Source organism: Podarcis vaucheri (genome assembly GCF_965113315.1).
Source record: "Podarcis vaucheri genome assembly, chromosome: 13".
Taxonomy (NCBI): Eukaryota; Metazoa; Chordata; class Lepidosauria; order Squamata; family Lacertidae; genus Podarcis; species Podarcis vaucheri.
In genome coordinates this window covers 19,648,252-19,663,713 of record NC_138751.1, presented here as the reverse complement: position 1 = coordinate 19,663,713, position 15,462 = coordinate 19,648,252, and the positions used below count along the sequence as shown (strand labels likewise).

General features: G+C 45.1%; 1 protein-coding gene and 2 pseudogenes across 7 annotated transcripts in view; 2 read left to right on the top strand and 1 right to left on the bottom strand.

The window, feature by feature from the left end:
* The first annotated feature begins 422 nt into the window (after nt 1–422).
* LOC309516737 (galactoside alpha-(1,2)-fucosyltransferase 2 pseudogene) lies at nt 423–1,453 on the top strand (annotated as a pseudogene). The gene has a single exon. The product of its transcript is annotated as a galactoside alpha-(1,2)-fucosyltransferase 2 pseudogene (transcript).
* A 3,918-nt stretch (nt 1,454–5,371) lies between these two features.
* LOC309517687 (galactoside alpha-(1,2)-fucosyltransferase 2 pseudogene) lies at nt 5,372–8,470 on the top strand (annotated as a pseudogene). Its single transcript, XR_014224613.1, has 2 exons — nt 5,372–5,447; nt 7,345–8,470. The product of XR_014224613.1 is annotated as a galactoside alpha-(1,2)-fucosyltransferase 2 pseudogene (transcript).
* A 2,954-nt stretch (nt 8,471–11,424) lies between these two features.
* Nucleotides 11,425–15,462, bottom strand: part of LOC309517637 (leukocyte immunoglobulin-like receptor subfamily A member 2) — a 62,480-nt gene continuing 58,442 nt past the window's right edge. For 2 of the 5 annotated variants that reach the window (XM_082196944.1, XM_082196942.1), the window contains exons 10-11: nt 15,090–15,277; nt 11,426–11,876 (exon numbers count right to left, since the gene is read on the bottom strand). In XM_082196944.1, coding sequence (XP_082053070.1) covers nt 15,120–15,277 — 158 coding nt within the window. In that variant the 3' untranslated portion in view covers nt 11,426–11,876; nt 15,090–15,119. Of the gene's footprint in view, nt 11,897–15,089; nt 15,278–15,462 lie in introns of all 5 variants that reach the window. The other 3 variants (XM_082196946.1, XM_082196943.1, XM_082196945.1) reach the window with 3 other exon arrangements.

Below are 15,462 nucleotides of genomic sequence, written 5' to 3'. Positions count from 1 at the left end.
GGGGGCAGTGGGGGATGGTGGCCCCCTCATTGGCGGGGGGGGGGACACACACGTCTGCGCCCCTGTCCTGCCTCTAACAGAGGCAGAGAGGGTCAGATCAGTAAAATAGTGTGGTTGCCAAAAAAAGGTATTGTTATCACTGACTTCAGATAGAACCAAGATGTAAGTTTCATTGAAGTCAGCAGAATTGGCTTCCACATAGACATGTATCATATGAAGTGTGGCAACACAGTCCAAGTCACCACTGACATATATCGGTGGTTGTGATCTGCGTGTAGATGCCACCTGTCTTTTCACTCCACTTTGCACTTCCTTTAGGTGTTCCTATTGTGCAGCTATGGATCTCCCACAAAGATGTTCCTTCAGCCAGCCTGCCCTCTTATTCTTCCTCTACTTCTTTGGCCTCCTGTCCCTCTCTACATTATTGCATCTGTATGACAAGATGCCATATCAGCGGCTAAGCATCAGCGTCAAGAATGCATCCAATTTCCCAGGGAGGGGACAATCTGCTTCCCTCATTACCACCAACTCTGCCTGTAATTTTTCCAGGTCATCCTCTAAGATCATAGATAGTGGCATATGGACAGTGAAATCTGATGGCCGTTTGGGAAACCAGATGGGGGAATATGCCACCCTCTATGCCTTAGCCAAGATGAATGGACATCAAGCCTACATCTGTCCCGCCATGCACCAGTACCTGTCACCAATGTTCCGAATCACTTTACCAGTGCTCCACTTTGAAGTAGATAAAAAGATCCGCTGGAAGAACTTCCCTCTGCGAAGTTGGATGTCAGAGAGTTATAAACACATCAAAGGCAAATACGTCCGACTGACGGGCTACCCATGGTCTTACACTTTTTATCACCATATCCGCCAAGAGATACTTCAGCAGTTCTCCTTCCATGACCACATCAAGGAAGAAGCCAATCAATATCTTCAGGAGCTAAGAGGGCAGCGCCAGGAGGTGACATATGTTGGAGTGCATGTCCGCAGAGGGGATTATGTTCATGTGATGCCCAAGATCTGGAAAGGTGTGGTGGCTGACAGAGGCTATTTGGAGAAAGCCATGAACTATTTCAGAGAGAAGTACCCCAATCCCATCTTTGTGGTGACCAGCAATGGGATGGAGTGGTGCAAGGAAAACATCAATGCCTCCAGGGGGGATGTTTAATTTTCTGGGGATGGGCGCGAGTCCTCTCCAGAGAGGGATTTTGCTCTCCTTGCTCATTGCAACCACACAATAATGACAATTGGCACTTTTGGCCGCTGGGCCGGCTACCTGGCTGGTGGGGAGACTGTCTACTTGGCCAACTACACCCTCCCAGACTCTCACTACCTTAAGGCCTTCAATCTCTCAACACTGTTTTTACCTGAATGGATTGGGATTCCAGCAGACCTGTCCCCTCTGCTGTCCAAGAAACCTTCTCAAGTCCAGAAGCCAGAAGCTTGAGCAGATAGCTGCTGATTAAAGTCTAATTAGATACTCTGTGCTCAGGCATTTGGCTAAATACTGTAGGCAAATACTGAAAAGCAGTGCCGGATTTACGTATAAACTAAACAAATTATAGCTTGGTACTACAATCTCTTGCGGGCCCCAAAATAATTAAATGAAAAAACACACCTGGATGTACATTTCCAAAATATAGAATAAAAAACAAATAAAATAAAACCTACATACAGCAACAGTGTATTGTGTTGTGTAGGCTCCTATTTGTTATGTGGAAATGGCTTTAGATATCTCTTAGGTCCATAAATCACCATAAAGCATACATTGAACACAAAAAAACAGTGGCAATTTGTTGTTGACAAAGGACAGCTGGACATATAATGGGCCCCATTACCTTCAGTAGGTTAGGGCCTCATCAAACATAAATTCAACCCTGCTGAAGAGTTCCCTGGGAAGTTATGCAAGCCCTATTATAATTATATTAAAATTATATTTTAATTAGGAGTCTTATTACAAAGAAGTAGCAGCAAGTTGTAAAATAAAACAACAACAACCAGGCACATAACTCTACTTGAGGGGTTGTCAAAGAGACAATAGTCTCTAGAACAGTGGTCTTCATCCAGTCCAGACCCAGAACAAGGGACTCACTTCTACATTTTCACTTTTAATTTAAAATTAATAGCACTAGGATATACCTCATATCACACAAAGGGATATTGGCATGATGTTTTTCCCAATACAAATGAACCAATATTTCATGTATTATTGGTCAAACTTTTGAAGCCTTTCAATGGTTGCATCCTCGCTTTGATTTCTGGGACCATTTTTCTTGAGAGGGTAAGTGACCACCACCATTAGCTTTGCATTTTCTTATCTAAAAAATCCTTTCTGTCATTTTCTCACTTTCCATAACTTTCAGTACCTCCTTTCTATCTTTGTCACCTGCTGGTGCTTTTTTCTCCAACTCCCTTCCTGCAATTCGTTTGTCCTCCATCCTGACTTCCTTCTTCTTCTCAGCCTTTCTTCCATTGCCACTTATTCTCATCTCACCCTCTTCAGCAGTCCTTTGTATCACAAGCCTGTTGCCTTTTTAAAAAACCACTTACAGAAATTTGGAGAACCAAACTAAGACTGGAAATGTGAGAACCCAAAATTTCCAGATTTGCCCATCCCTAGTGAAAAGCAGTTGGATTTTACTGCATTGTAAAGTTCTAATTTCCCATTTTAACCAGGCAGACTCTCCCAGGTGTTAGTGTACAAACATTGTTTTATGATCAGCTAGCTAGTGCCCTCAGAAGGCTGCTAAGCAATGGCAACAGATTTGGGAGATACAGGAGCAGGAACAGCTGCTACACCCTTCAATTTCCTCTTCCACTTTTAACCGATTCACTAAATCATTTCAGCGTAGACTTGCTGAAACAAACAGAAAATTGCAATGCGATAACTATATCCCTGAAATCTTCAGCTGTGTCATGGAGATCAGAAAACAAGATAATCATCTGAAACATACACCAGAGGCATTACTTCATGGCTGACATTTATTATGAATTATTTTAATTAGAGAACCCCTTTTGGATTGTTTGTGTGAAAAGCAAAAAAATAAAATAAAAATGAATTTGAGACATTTGTGTCTGAAGATTGGGAAAACATTACTTAACAGAAAGCAGAACAGTTGGATATCACCCTAGCAGGAATGTTTTGAATAATTTCTTTTATGTAACTAACCCCCCTTTCTTCTCTTTCTCTCCCCCCCCCCACTGGTGTCCTCTGCTGTGGGTCATTATTGGGGTCCAAGGATTAGACACACATGGTTGGTGGAAGGACCTTGAGTGAGAGACAGGGATCTGGCCCGCCAGGGTCCTGAACCCAGCCCGCCCGGCCATTGCAGAACCCACCTCTGTCTAACGTGGAAAGGGTCAATTCGAGCGCCGCAATGAGTCTGACGGGCTTCAGCGCTGACCAATAGGGCGCCTCCTGGGAGGGTCGCTCTCGAACTCCTCCTCCTCACGCTCACTGCCTGTGGTTGTGTGCTGCGTTCCGGCAGGTGAGCAATTTTCAGCATTCTCCATCCCCCAACAACCAAGCAGCCAATCGCCGCTTACAATCTCGGGTTCGCGCTTCATTACAGTGGGTGAGCGATTTTCAGCATTGGCTGCTTGATTGTTGGGGGGAGGGGATGCTGAAATTCGCTCACCCACCAGAACACAACACACAACCACTCGTGCCACAGAACGGGGAATGGGAAGGCCACTGTGGCGTTCATACAGAGCCCCCGGTCATTTCACAGACTATTGACCTGTACACCACTACAGTGGTACCTCGCAAGACGAATGCCTCGCAAGACAAAAAACGCGTAAGACGAAAGAGTTTTCCGTTTTTGAGCTGCTTCGCAAGACGAATTTCCCTATGGGCTTGCTTCGCAAGACGAAATGTCTTGCGAGTTCTTGCGAGTTTGTTTCCTTTTTCTTAAAGCCGCTAAGCCGTTAATAGCCGCTAAGCCGTTAATAGCCGCTAAGCCGCTAATAGCCGTGCTTCGCAAGACGAAAAAACCGCAAGACGAAGAGACTCACGGAACGGATTAATTTCGTCTTGCGAGGCACCACTGTACTTTATTCTTCCGCTGCCACCAATTTTGTGGGGGGAAACCCAGGGTTCCTGGGTGAAGTATTGAGTCTCAGTCAGGTAGACTTAACAATGAAGATTAAAGTTTATTTCAAACACAAACAAGTTTTAAAATATATTTGAAACACTGTCACCCTATTCCCTCTCAGTCTTGTCCCTGTCTCTAACTCACTCTGACTCCTCTATCTCCCTTCCCCCAAAGAACCAACCGAACTAACTGTTAAAACCTCTGGCTGAGCCTCAAAATCAGGTAAGCTCCGCCTCCAGGCTTTCTTATTGGTCAACAAACCATCAAAAGTGGGTGAGTTAAATATTCATTCACATCTTTTTAAAACTATAGTCCAGCCCCCAACAATGTACAGGGACAGTGAACAGGCCCCCTGTTCAAAAACTTTGAGGACCCCTGGTTTATTATGTTCTATGCTTTAAACTGTCCTGCGGTCTATTGAAGCAGGATGGTGTAGGTGTGTGTTTGTGTGTGTATATAAAGAGATGAGTGAATATATGGACTTCTTTCTTTTTTTGCTTAATTTGCATACAGAAAACACCCGAGCAGGGAGTCATGAGGAGGTCTGAAGTCCAATCGCACATTATGCATGGGTTTCATGATGAGTCTGTACAGAAGTCAAACTCACTTGTAAAAATTACGTTAACAGCAGTGAGTGTAAAGCAGTTACCCACGGCCCTTCCTTATACTATTGCAGTATCCAGGGAGCGCGACTCCCAATCCCACATACAGGCAGAGAAAACAAAGCTTGACTTTTCCTTAATTCTGACCAGATAGAACACCTTTGGAGAGTCACTGCAGGTTAGTTCTCCAATTTAATCCTTCAATTATCAGCAGCTGAGGGATAGTGCTGGGTGAGCTCTTTGCTGTGTGTGTGTGTGTGTGAGAGAGAGAGAGAGAGAGAGAGCGCGCGCAAAGACCACAAGGAAGGAAAGTCTAGGTGCGAGAGAAGTTGAACAATGGAGAGAATGGAGTGTTGTTCGGCAGGTTAAGCTGAGAAACAGAGACATCACATTTCCGTTGAATAAATTGCACCCCCAAAGTCCAGCCATTGCAGTTGTTCCTCCTAGCCTGTAAGACTGGAATTCTAAATACGTATTGTTCTAGGGGGCTACATATTATCTATAGTGGAACATCTACTTTCAACCATAATCCGTTCCGGAGGTCAGGTCATAACTAGAAACGTACATAAGTAGAGGCGCACTTTTCCATAGAAAGTAATGGAAAAGTGAATTGATCCATTCTAGACGATGTAAAACACCCCCTAAAACGGCAGTTGGGGGTGGGGCAAGGGTCAGTATAGGGCTGATTCACTTCTGCCAGGGTCACTTTTTTTCTTGCCAGGCCAGGTTCTTCTCTGGACTTCCTGAGGTTAGTTCCTCAGCGGGGTTTGGGGCTGCAGTGTGCCCTGCTGTGCCCCTTGCAGGCAGCACCTCTTCCAAAGCTTTGTGGGTGGGATGGGGGCCCTCTCCCTGGCAGCAGAGGCCTCAGCGCTGCTCCGCAGCCAGCCGGGTGAGCTCTGGGCTGTTGGCAAGGCCTCTGCTCGTATCTAGAGGAAAATTCATAAGTCGAGGCACCGACTGAAGGTCGTAACTGGAATCGTACATAAGTAGAGCTGTACATAAGTCAAGGTTCCACTGTAGATATGAATTAAAAATGCCCTGTAAGTAGGATGGCTAAATGAGTAGGAAGAAAGAGGGAACGTGCGGATCTCAGTCTAAATTATTTTACTTCTTGTTGTTTTCTGGTACATGCATGCTATGATGACTACACCATTTTACGAATTAGACCCTCTGTAAGACAGGGGCATCAACTTACCCACCCCCCGCATTGAGAGGGCCTGGCATCACATGACCCATCCTGCCCCCCCCCCTGTGGTGATGGGGGGGCCTCCCACCCAATGGGCCAGTGCTCACCCATCAGCAACGGGCAGCACAGAGGATGAAAATCGCCCTCTGCATGTCCCTGTGATGGCCTGGGACTCGGGCTCGGATTCAGAGCCAAGGGAGTCTCAGTCTGCACCGTATCCTTTGCCTCAGGCATCATCTGAACCAAGTCTGTGGCCTGACCCTGAAGAGTTCCAGTCTGCACAGGTTCCCCTGCAACAAACGCCAGCTGGGCCAAGTCAGGGGCCTGAGCCTGTCCTGGCTCCAGATGCGGGGATTACCTCATTGCCTTCAGCTAGGCCAGGGGTCTGCAACCCGCGGCTCCGGAGCCGCATGTGGCTCTTTTACAGCTTTGCCGCGGCTCCGGGACGGATACTAGCGAGGGGAGGAGGCGCATTGTGCGCCCCAACACTCCCCACTGTGGCGGGCGCTGTACTGGCTGTGACGTCGCATGGGGGCGGTGCGTGCGTTAGTCACGCACCGTCCCGACGTCACCTTCCCGCCCGCTGTCAGATCGCGGCTCCAGAGATGTATTTGTTTTAAATGTCGCAATGGTTTTGCGGCTCCCAGTTTTTTTTCTTTGGAAACGGGTCCAAGTGGCTCTTTTTGTCTTAAAGGTTGCAGACCCCTGAGCTAGGCCATCACTTAAAGCTGCTCCACTACCGGTTGGGTCAGAGGAGGCTGAGGCAGCCCCTGGGTCTAGTAACCCACCGACATCTCCCCAGCTGCAGAGACTAAGGTCTGAGAGAAGGAGAGACCTGAGTACTCGCAGGAGGAGTGCTCGCCTTTGGGCAAAACAGGGAGATGAGTCGCCGGGGGATCAGGACCGGCCGTTACTCTGACAAAGATAAAAGGCTGTCGGACCCCACCCCAGGTTGCGGGAGCAACATTGCAACATGCCAGATGCTGCCTGAGATGCTGTACCTGTCCTTGCCTGGTTTCCTGCCTCGTGTCCTGCCTTGGCCCTGTCGGACTAATGCCTAGCGGAACCTTCAGATTCTGGACTGCTCCTGGACCACGCTTCACAGGTTACCCCCGGGCTGAGCACAGTCCCACCCCCACACAACATGGCAGCATTTGCCTGGGGGCGGCAGGGGATGGGGAACCTCTTAATGAGGGAGGACAAGTTGGCGCCCCTGTCCTGCCTCTAACAGAAGCAGAGAGGGTCAGATCAGTAAAATGGTGTAGTTGCCAAAAGAAACTTTGACTTCAAATAGAACAAAGATGTAAGTTTCATCAAAGTCAATAGGATTTGCTTCCACATAAACATGTATCATATGAAGTGTGGCAACACAGTCCAAGTCATCACTGACATATATCAGTGGTTGTGATCTGTGTGTAGATACCACCTGTCTTTTCACTCCACTTTGCTCTTCCTTTAGGTGTTCCTATTGTGCAGCTATGCATCTCCCACAAAGATGTTCCTTCAGCCAACCTGCCCTCTTATTCTTCCTCTACTTTTTCGGTCTCCTGTCCCTCTCTGCATTCTTTCACCTATATGACAAGATGCCATATCAGCAGTGGAGGATCAGCGTCAAGAATGCATCTAATTTCCCAGAGATGGGAAATTCATCCAGGTTATCCTGTAAGATCATAGCTAGTGGCATATGGACAGTGAAATCTGATGGCCGTTTGGGAAACCAGATGGGGGAATATGCCACCCTCTATGCCTTAGCCAAGATGAATGGACATCAAGCCTGTATTTATCCCGCCATGCACAAGTACCTGTCACCAATGTTCCGAATCACTTTACCAGTGATCAGTGCTGAAGTGGATAAAAAGATCCATTGGAAAGACTTCCCTCTGCGAAGTTGGATGTCAGAGAGTTATAAACACATCAAAGGCAAGTATGTCCGGCTGACGGGCTACCCATGGTCTTACACTTTTTATCACCATATCCGCCAAGAGATACTTCAGGAGTTCTCCTTCCATGACCACATCAAGGAAGAAGCCAATCAATATCTTCAGGAGCTACGGGGGCAGCGCCAGGAGGTGACATATGTTGGCGTGCATGTCCGCAGAGGGGATTATGTTCATGTGATGCCCAGCTGGAAAGGTGTGGTGGCTGACAGAGGCTATTTGGAGAAAGCCATGAACTATTTTAGAGAGAAGTACCCCAGTCCCATCTTTGTGGTGACCAGCAATGGGATGGAGTGGTGCAAAGAAAACATCAATGCCTCCAGGGGGGATGTGTATTTTTCTGGGGATGGGCGCGAGTCCTCTCCAGCGAGGGATTTTGCTCTCCTTGTTCATTGCAACCACACAATAATGACAATTGGCACTTTTGGCCGCTGGGCCGGCTACCTGGCTGGTGGGGAGACTGTCTACTTGGCCAACTACACCCTCCCAGACTCTCACTACCTTAAGGCCTTCAATCTCTCAACACTGTTTTTACCCGAATGGATTGGGATTCCAGCAGACCTGTCCCCTCTGCTATCCAAGAAACCTTCTCTTTTTTCTTTTTTAAATATTTTTTATTGATCAATTTCCACATAACGTAAGTCCAGAAGCCAGAAGCTTGAGCAGATTTTTGCTAATTCATGTCTAATTAGATACTTGCATTAAGTGATTGCACTGAGAAATAACAACAACAACAACAACAACAACAATAATTAATAATAATTTACTTATATGCCACCCATCTGGCCAGGCCTCCCCAGCCACTCTGGGCAGCTTCCAACAGAATATTAAAAACACAATGAAACATCAAACATTTAAAACTTCCCTGATGTCTTCTACAAGTCAGATACTGTAGTTGTTTATTTCCTTGTGTTTGAACTTTCATGTTAAGTTTTTGCTTCAAGGTGGGTTCAGGCATTTGGCTAAATACTGTAGGCGAATACTGAAGAATTCCCTGGGAAGTTACGTGAGGCCTATTAAAATTATATTAAAATCATGTTTTAATTAGGAGTTTTATTATGAAGAAGTAGCAGTAAGTTGTAAGATAAAACAACAACAACAACCACAACCAGGCACACAACTCTACTTGAGGGGTTGTCAAAGAGACAATACTCTCTAGAACAGTGGTCTTCATCCAGTCCAGACCCAGAACAAGGGACTCACTTCTACACTTTCACTTTTAATTTAAAATTAATAGCACTAGGATATACCACATATCACACACAGGGATGTTGGCATGATGTTTTCCCAACACAAGTGAACCAATATTTCATGTATTATTGGTCAAACTTTTGAAGCCTTTCAGTGGTTGCATTCTCTCTTTGATTTCTGGGACCATTTCTTTTGTGAGGGTAAGTGACCATCACCATTAGCTTTGCATTTGCTTATCTAAAAAATCCTTTCTGTCATTTTCTCACTTTCCCTAACTTTCAGCACCTCCTTTCTCTCTTTGTCACCTGCTGCTGCTTTTTTCTCCAACTCCCTTCCTGCAGTTCTTTTGTCCTCCATCCTGACTTCCTTCATCTTTCTCAGCCTTTTTCCCATTGCCGCTTACTCTCATCTCACCATCTTGAACAGTCCTTTGCATCACAAGCCATCTGCCTGTTGCCTTTTTTAAAAACCACATACAGAAATTTGGAGAACCAAACTAAGCCTGGAAAGGTGAGAACCCAAAATTTCCAGATTTGCCCATCCCTAGTGAAAAGCAGTTGGATTTTACTGCATTGTAAAGTTCAGATTTAAAGACTCATTTCCTATTTGACCAAGCAGACTCTCCCATTTGTTAGTGTGCCAACACTGTTTTATGATCAGCTAGCAGTGACTGGTTTTAATTTTAATAGGCAGCAGGGACATCAAAGTTCTCACTTCTGTTGGTAGGAGATACAATTGCTCACAAACAGTCCCCAGTCCAAGTTGCCATTTTGATTATTTTCTTGTTTTCCTTTCAGCATTGCAATCCCCAGATGGTAACACCTGGATTACCCCAAACCTACAGGTCTTTCTTGTAGTGACCTCTTAAAGAACATCCTTGAGTCAGGATTACTTGTCAAAGGGTCTCACATCCCCTGGATCCGAGCATATAATTGCAATTCAAACTTCCCACAAAGTTCTCTGAGCAGGAACTACTAGTCTCTAAACCCAGTAGCACCAGATCTTTTGGGCAAGTTGTCTGAATTAACACAGAAACCCCTCATACGTGTCAAATCTTGCCTAGGTCCCTAGCAAAGAAAGTGGGAATCACTTGAGGCCATTCTCGTGTGCCCAAGGTTATGATGAAATCCAAATCAGAGCACTGTGCCCTTTCAAACTGTCCACAAGATCAAAAGCAACACGATGGCCAGAAACAATTACAATTACAGGGGTTGGTTTGTTTACCCTTTCAAACTGTGGCAGCTTCACTTGAGGGCAGAAGCCCTGGACACTGTGATTGTAAAGCACTGAAACACCTCCTATGTTATAGGAAAGTCTAGGCTGCTTAAGGGACGTGGGTGGCACTGTGGGTTAAACCACAGAGCCTACGACTTGCCAATCAGAAGGTCAGCAGTTCGAATCCCCACGACGGGGTGAGCTCCCATTGCTTGGTCCCTGCTCCTGCCAACCTAGCAGTTCGAAAGCATGTCAAAGTGCAAGTAGATAAATAGGTACCGCTCCAGTGGGAAGGTAAACGGCATTTCCGTGCACTGCTCTGGTTCGCCAGAAGTGGCTTAGTCATGCTGGCCACATAACCCGGAAGCTGTACACTGGCTCCCTCGGCCAGTAAAGCGAGATGAGTACCGCAACCCCAGAGTCGGCCACGACTGGACCTAATGGTCAGGGGTCCCTTTACCTTTACCTTAGGCTGCTTAAATTGCCCCTTCCAGTCTAAATGCAGCACTCGGTGACATGCAGATGGGTTGGGCTCCCTATGAATGCTTCATGCTGTTAAATGTATAGAAACATTAAAAAAAATATCAACATTTCCACGTGAAACAAAAACTGAGTTACGAAGAGTATCATCTCAAGATCCTGCTGTTGTCCTTCTTGGTGGGGTGTGGGGTGTGAATACCTGTTCCCCAGCCAGGTATTTCTCAGTTATTTTCTATAGGTAGCTCTCACCCATAGAAAGATAGAAAGAGTAGTCCTAGAGGATTGTGTGTGACTCTAACCAAGTGAGCTCCTCAGTGTCTTATTCAGTCTAGCTTGATTCAAAAGGACATGATAAAGGAAGTCTTTTATTTGGTTGTTTGTATTGTTGTATGCTATACTCACTGTATGTTATGTTAACATTTAATGAGGGTGGATTTGTGAAATGGGGGTGGGGGGGTTGTGTTATGTTGTAAATAAAATTCCAATAAAAATTTAAAATTAAAATCAAAAGGACATGGAGCCTTGTAAACTCAAATATTAGCTGTCCCATATAGGGCATGCAGGCAGCAACAAAGAAATCAAAAGATTCCGGCCATATATATGGCAAAACTAAGGCCTACAACAGTCCCGAAGCCACAGTTTCTCAGACTATCTACTTTTTTGAGATTTTGAAGCAGTGTAAAATATTATAGAATGTAATGAACAAAAGAACGCAAACTGAGAAGAAAACCCCATCTTTATTATTATTTTTTAAATACAGTTTAAGAGTAACACATCTAAAACACAATGGCATCAAATACCAGTAAAAAAAACCACACCATTACAAAATATAAATTAAACCAAAGAGAATAAACACACAGTGCCTTGAAGAGCTGCCCCAATAATTAAAACGTGCTTTTTATAATGGATCAATTGAAGACTGATGAATTGGGGGAAACCCTCCAATTCATAGGCTGTAGCCAGTGACAAAAAGAAGAAGCATGCTTATCAGCCTGCTTCATGCAGTGGTGCATCTGGTATGCCTGAGTGTTGAAAAAAGAATAATCTCATATTGTTGTTGTATGTCTTGAGAAAATTATCTTGTCATCACGGTGGACTCACGGAGCTATCTTTGCTTGGCTTCTTGGCCAATGGTTTCAATATCTCTTGTACTTTTGCACATCAAAATCTAAGGGCAATGTAAATATCCTGTAAATATAGTGGAAAAGGCATGAGATAACAATAGGTAAAGGACCCCTGGACTGTTAAGTCCAGTCAAAGGCAACTACGGGGTTGCGGAGCTCATCTCACTTTCAGGCCGAGGGAGCCGGCATTTGTCCACAGACAGCTTTCTGGGTCATGTGGCCAGCATGACTAAACTGCTTCTGGCACAATGGAACACTGTTATAATAATAATAATAATAATAATAATAATAATAATAATAATAATAATAATAATTTATTTATACCCCGCCCATCTGGCCGGGCCTCCCCAGCCACTCTGGGCGGCCTCCAACTGAACATTAAAAACAGTACAGCTTCAAACATTAAAAACTTCCCTAAAGAGGGCTGCCTTCAGATGCCTTTTAAAAGTAAAATAGTTGTTTATTGCTTTGACATCTGCTAGGAGGGCGTTCCACAGGGCAGGCACCACTACCGAGAAGGCCCTCTGCCTGGTTCCCTGTAACCTTACTTCTCGCAATGAGGGAACCGCCAGAAGGCCCTCGGTGCTGGATCTCAGTGTCCGGGCTGAACGATGGGGGTGGAGACGCTCCTTCAGGTATAGTGGACCGAGGCCATTTAGGGCTTTAAAGGTCACCGAGATTTGGGAGAAGAAGCAATGGAGGAGGACTGGAAAAAATTTAAAGATTATTTACAAAAATTTTACAAGTTATATGAGTGTTAAGATTTCACATGATTTGGAAAATTTAGCTCCAGCAATAAGATTTGATGGTATGGGAAATTAAGTTATATTAATGAGACAATTAATGTTTAAAACAATATTATATATGTTTTCAGAGTAAATTGACAATAAGTATTTTAAACTTAAAACATAATTAGTTGAAAGTATAAAAGAATGTACGAAACAAGGTTATAATTTGCTGACATTTTTATTGTAAAGAACACACGGTGTGGAAGACGTGGGGAAGTCCGGGTGGATATGAAAAAAAGTTTTGAAAAGATGAATCTTTTCTTTCTTCTTTTTTCTTTTCTGTTATTTCTTTATATATCTGACTTTGTATTTCTATCTAGAAAAAATGTAATAAAAAATATTTTTTTTAAAAAAAAAATAAAGGTCAGCACCAACACTTTGAATTGTGCTCGGAAACGTACTGGGAGCCAATGCAGATCTCTCAGAACCGGTGTTATGTGGTCCCGGCGGCCACTCCCAGTCACCAGTCTAGCTGCCGCATTCTGGATTAATTGCAGTTTCCGGGTCACCTTCAAAGGTAGCCCCACGTAGAGCACGTTGCAGTAGTCCAAGCGGGAGATAACCAGAGCATGCACCACTCTGGCAAGACAGTCTGCGGGCAGGTAGGGTCTTAGCCTGCGTACCAAGTGGAGCTGGTAGACAGCTGCCCTGGACACAGAATTAACCTGTGCCTCCATGGACAGCTGTGAGTCCAAAATGACTCCCAGGCTGTGCACCTGGTTATAGATACCAGAGTGCACGGAAACACAATTTACCTTCCCGATGCAGCGGTACCTATTTATCTACTTGCACTGGTGTGCTTTCGAATTGCTAGGTTGGCAGGAGCTGGGACCGAGCAACAGGAGGTTCACCCCGTTGCGCAGATTTGAACCGCTGACCTTCTGATCAGCAAGCCCAAGAGGCTCAGTGTTTCAGACCACAGCACCACCCACGTTCCAATAATAACAATAGAGGGTTTTTCCCCCAACCCGGATTAACTAGACACTGGCATTAGAGGCTGAGCTGTGTGCATAACTTGAGGGGGGACAAGAGGGGGCTAAGCTGTCATTCATTGGGAAGTTTGCCTAAAATCAACACTGGACGGATGGTGTCATTGTTATCCCTACTCCATCCATTCCTGGGGACTTCCTGAGCACAGAAAGGGATAGAGGCACCAGGCTGGATAAGGATAATAGATGGGATACAAAGAGGCTTGTAAGTAGTGTCCATGGGCTTCTGGAAGTCAGCCGGTTGGTGTTTTCTTTCTTTGAACATGTGATACCCATGTAATATCAAAAATTGTGTTTGAAAGTCCTTTGGCTTTGGAGGGTGATTGTCCCATAGTCGTGGTAAGGAGTGGTGGCTGATGTGATAAGAGAAACACAAGCTAGCCCACAGCTCCCTTGAATGCATGAAATTATTTGTATGTTTCTTTGAATGTATACCAAGCAAAATAAGGATCAGCCTTCTACTGTATCAGACCTTTAATCTACCTCCCTCTTCTCAACTGTCTTATCTGACTTGCACCTGTGATTTGCATCCTGGAGCTTTTCACCAGTGATCATTTCAGCAGAGAAGCTAAGGGATGTGACTAAACCTGGACCTTTCTTTCAAAATGAAAAGTATATGAACAGTGGGCAAATGCAAAAAGCCCCTTGAAGATTACATACCCTGCAACATTTCTCTGATGAAAATAGGAACGCCCTATTCCATAATAATAAAAATTTTATTATTTATACCCCGCCCACCTGACTGGGTTGCCCCAGCTACTCTGAGTGACTTTCAACAGATAAAAACATAATAAAACATTAAACATTAAAGAAAACTTCCTTATACAGAGCTGCCTTCAGATGTCTTCTAAAGGTTGTATAGTTACTTATCTCCTTGACTCGGGGTTGCCTAATTCTATACCCTCCAACATTTCGCCGATGAAAATAGGGATATCCTAAGGTAAAGCAGGATATTCCAGGATCAAATTAGAAACCTAGATGGTTTCTGTAAATACATGACTGTCCCTGGAAAATAGGGACACTTGGAGGGTCTGAGATTAAGTTCAGACCTTGTTTGGAAATCCAAAGGAACCAGTGTGGAACCAGGAAGTGGAAGAGTACCATAGACTCCGGCGTATTAGGCGACTGGGCGTATAAGACGACCCCCAACTTTTGCTGTTTAATTTTAGAGTTTTAGAGTTATAGAGTTTGAGCACCGCCAGGGGCAGAGAGCACACCCCTCCGCTGCCTCTGCCATCGCAGCAGCCCAAGGCGAGGCGTTTGGCAGGCGGGCGGGTGAGCGCCGCGCTCGGAAGGACTTTCCGCGTCCCCTTCTGTGGAGAGGGAGGAGGAGCAATGGCAGACGGGGCACCTCTGCTCACCAGCTCCCTCTCCTCCTTCCCAACGCGTATACCCGGTGTATAAGACGACCCCTGACTTTTGGGGTGATTTTCCAGGGAGAAAAAGGCATCTTGTACGCTGGAACATACGGTAATCTCACCTTAAATCCATGTTTCCTCCAGGAGGAGAGTCATCTCACTTTAAGGCCATGTTTCCTTTGGAGCTGCTGGTCTCTGATTATGACATATGTGAGGAGGAAGAGGATCAGACTTCCTATGGCAAATCTAATTATGTTGATCAGGGTATAATCTGGAGGCTCAGAAGTCCCCGGATTGGAGGTGTGAGGACCTGTGCACATAAGCAAATGAACAGGGAGACTTTAATCCACTGATCCCACCAACTGTCTATTCCAACAGACCACAATGTGCAAGATGCATTGCTCTGGGTGTGAAAGCAGAGGCAAGGACATCTGCATAAAGAGTTAGTTGTGCAATAGCTTTTATATCTATGCATCCCAGACTTCCTGACTGTCC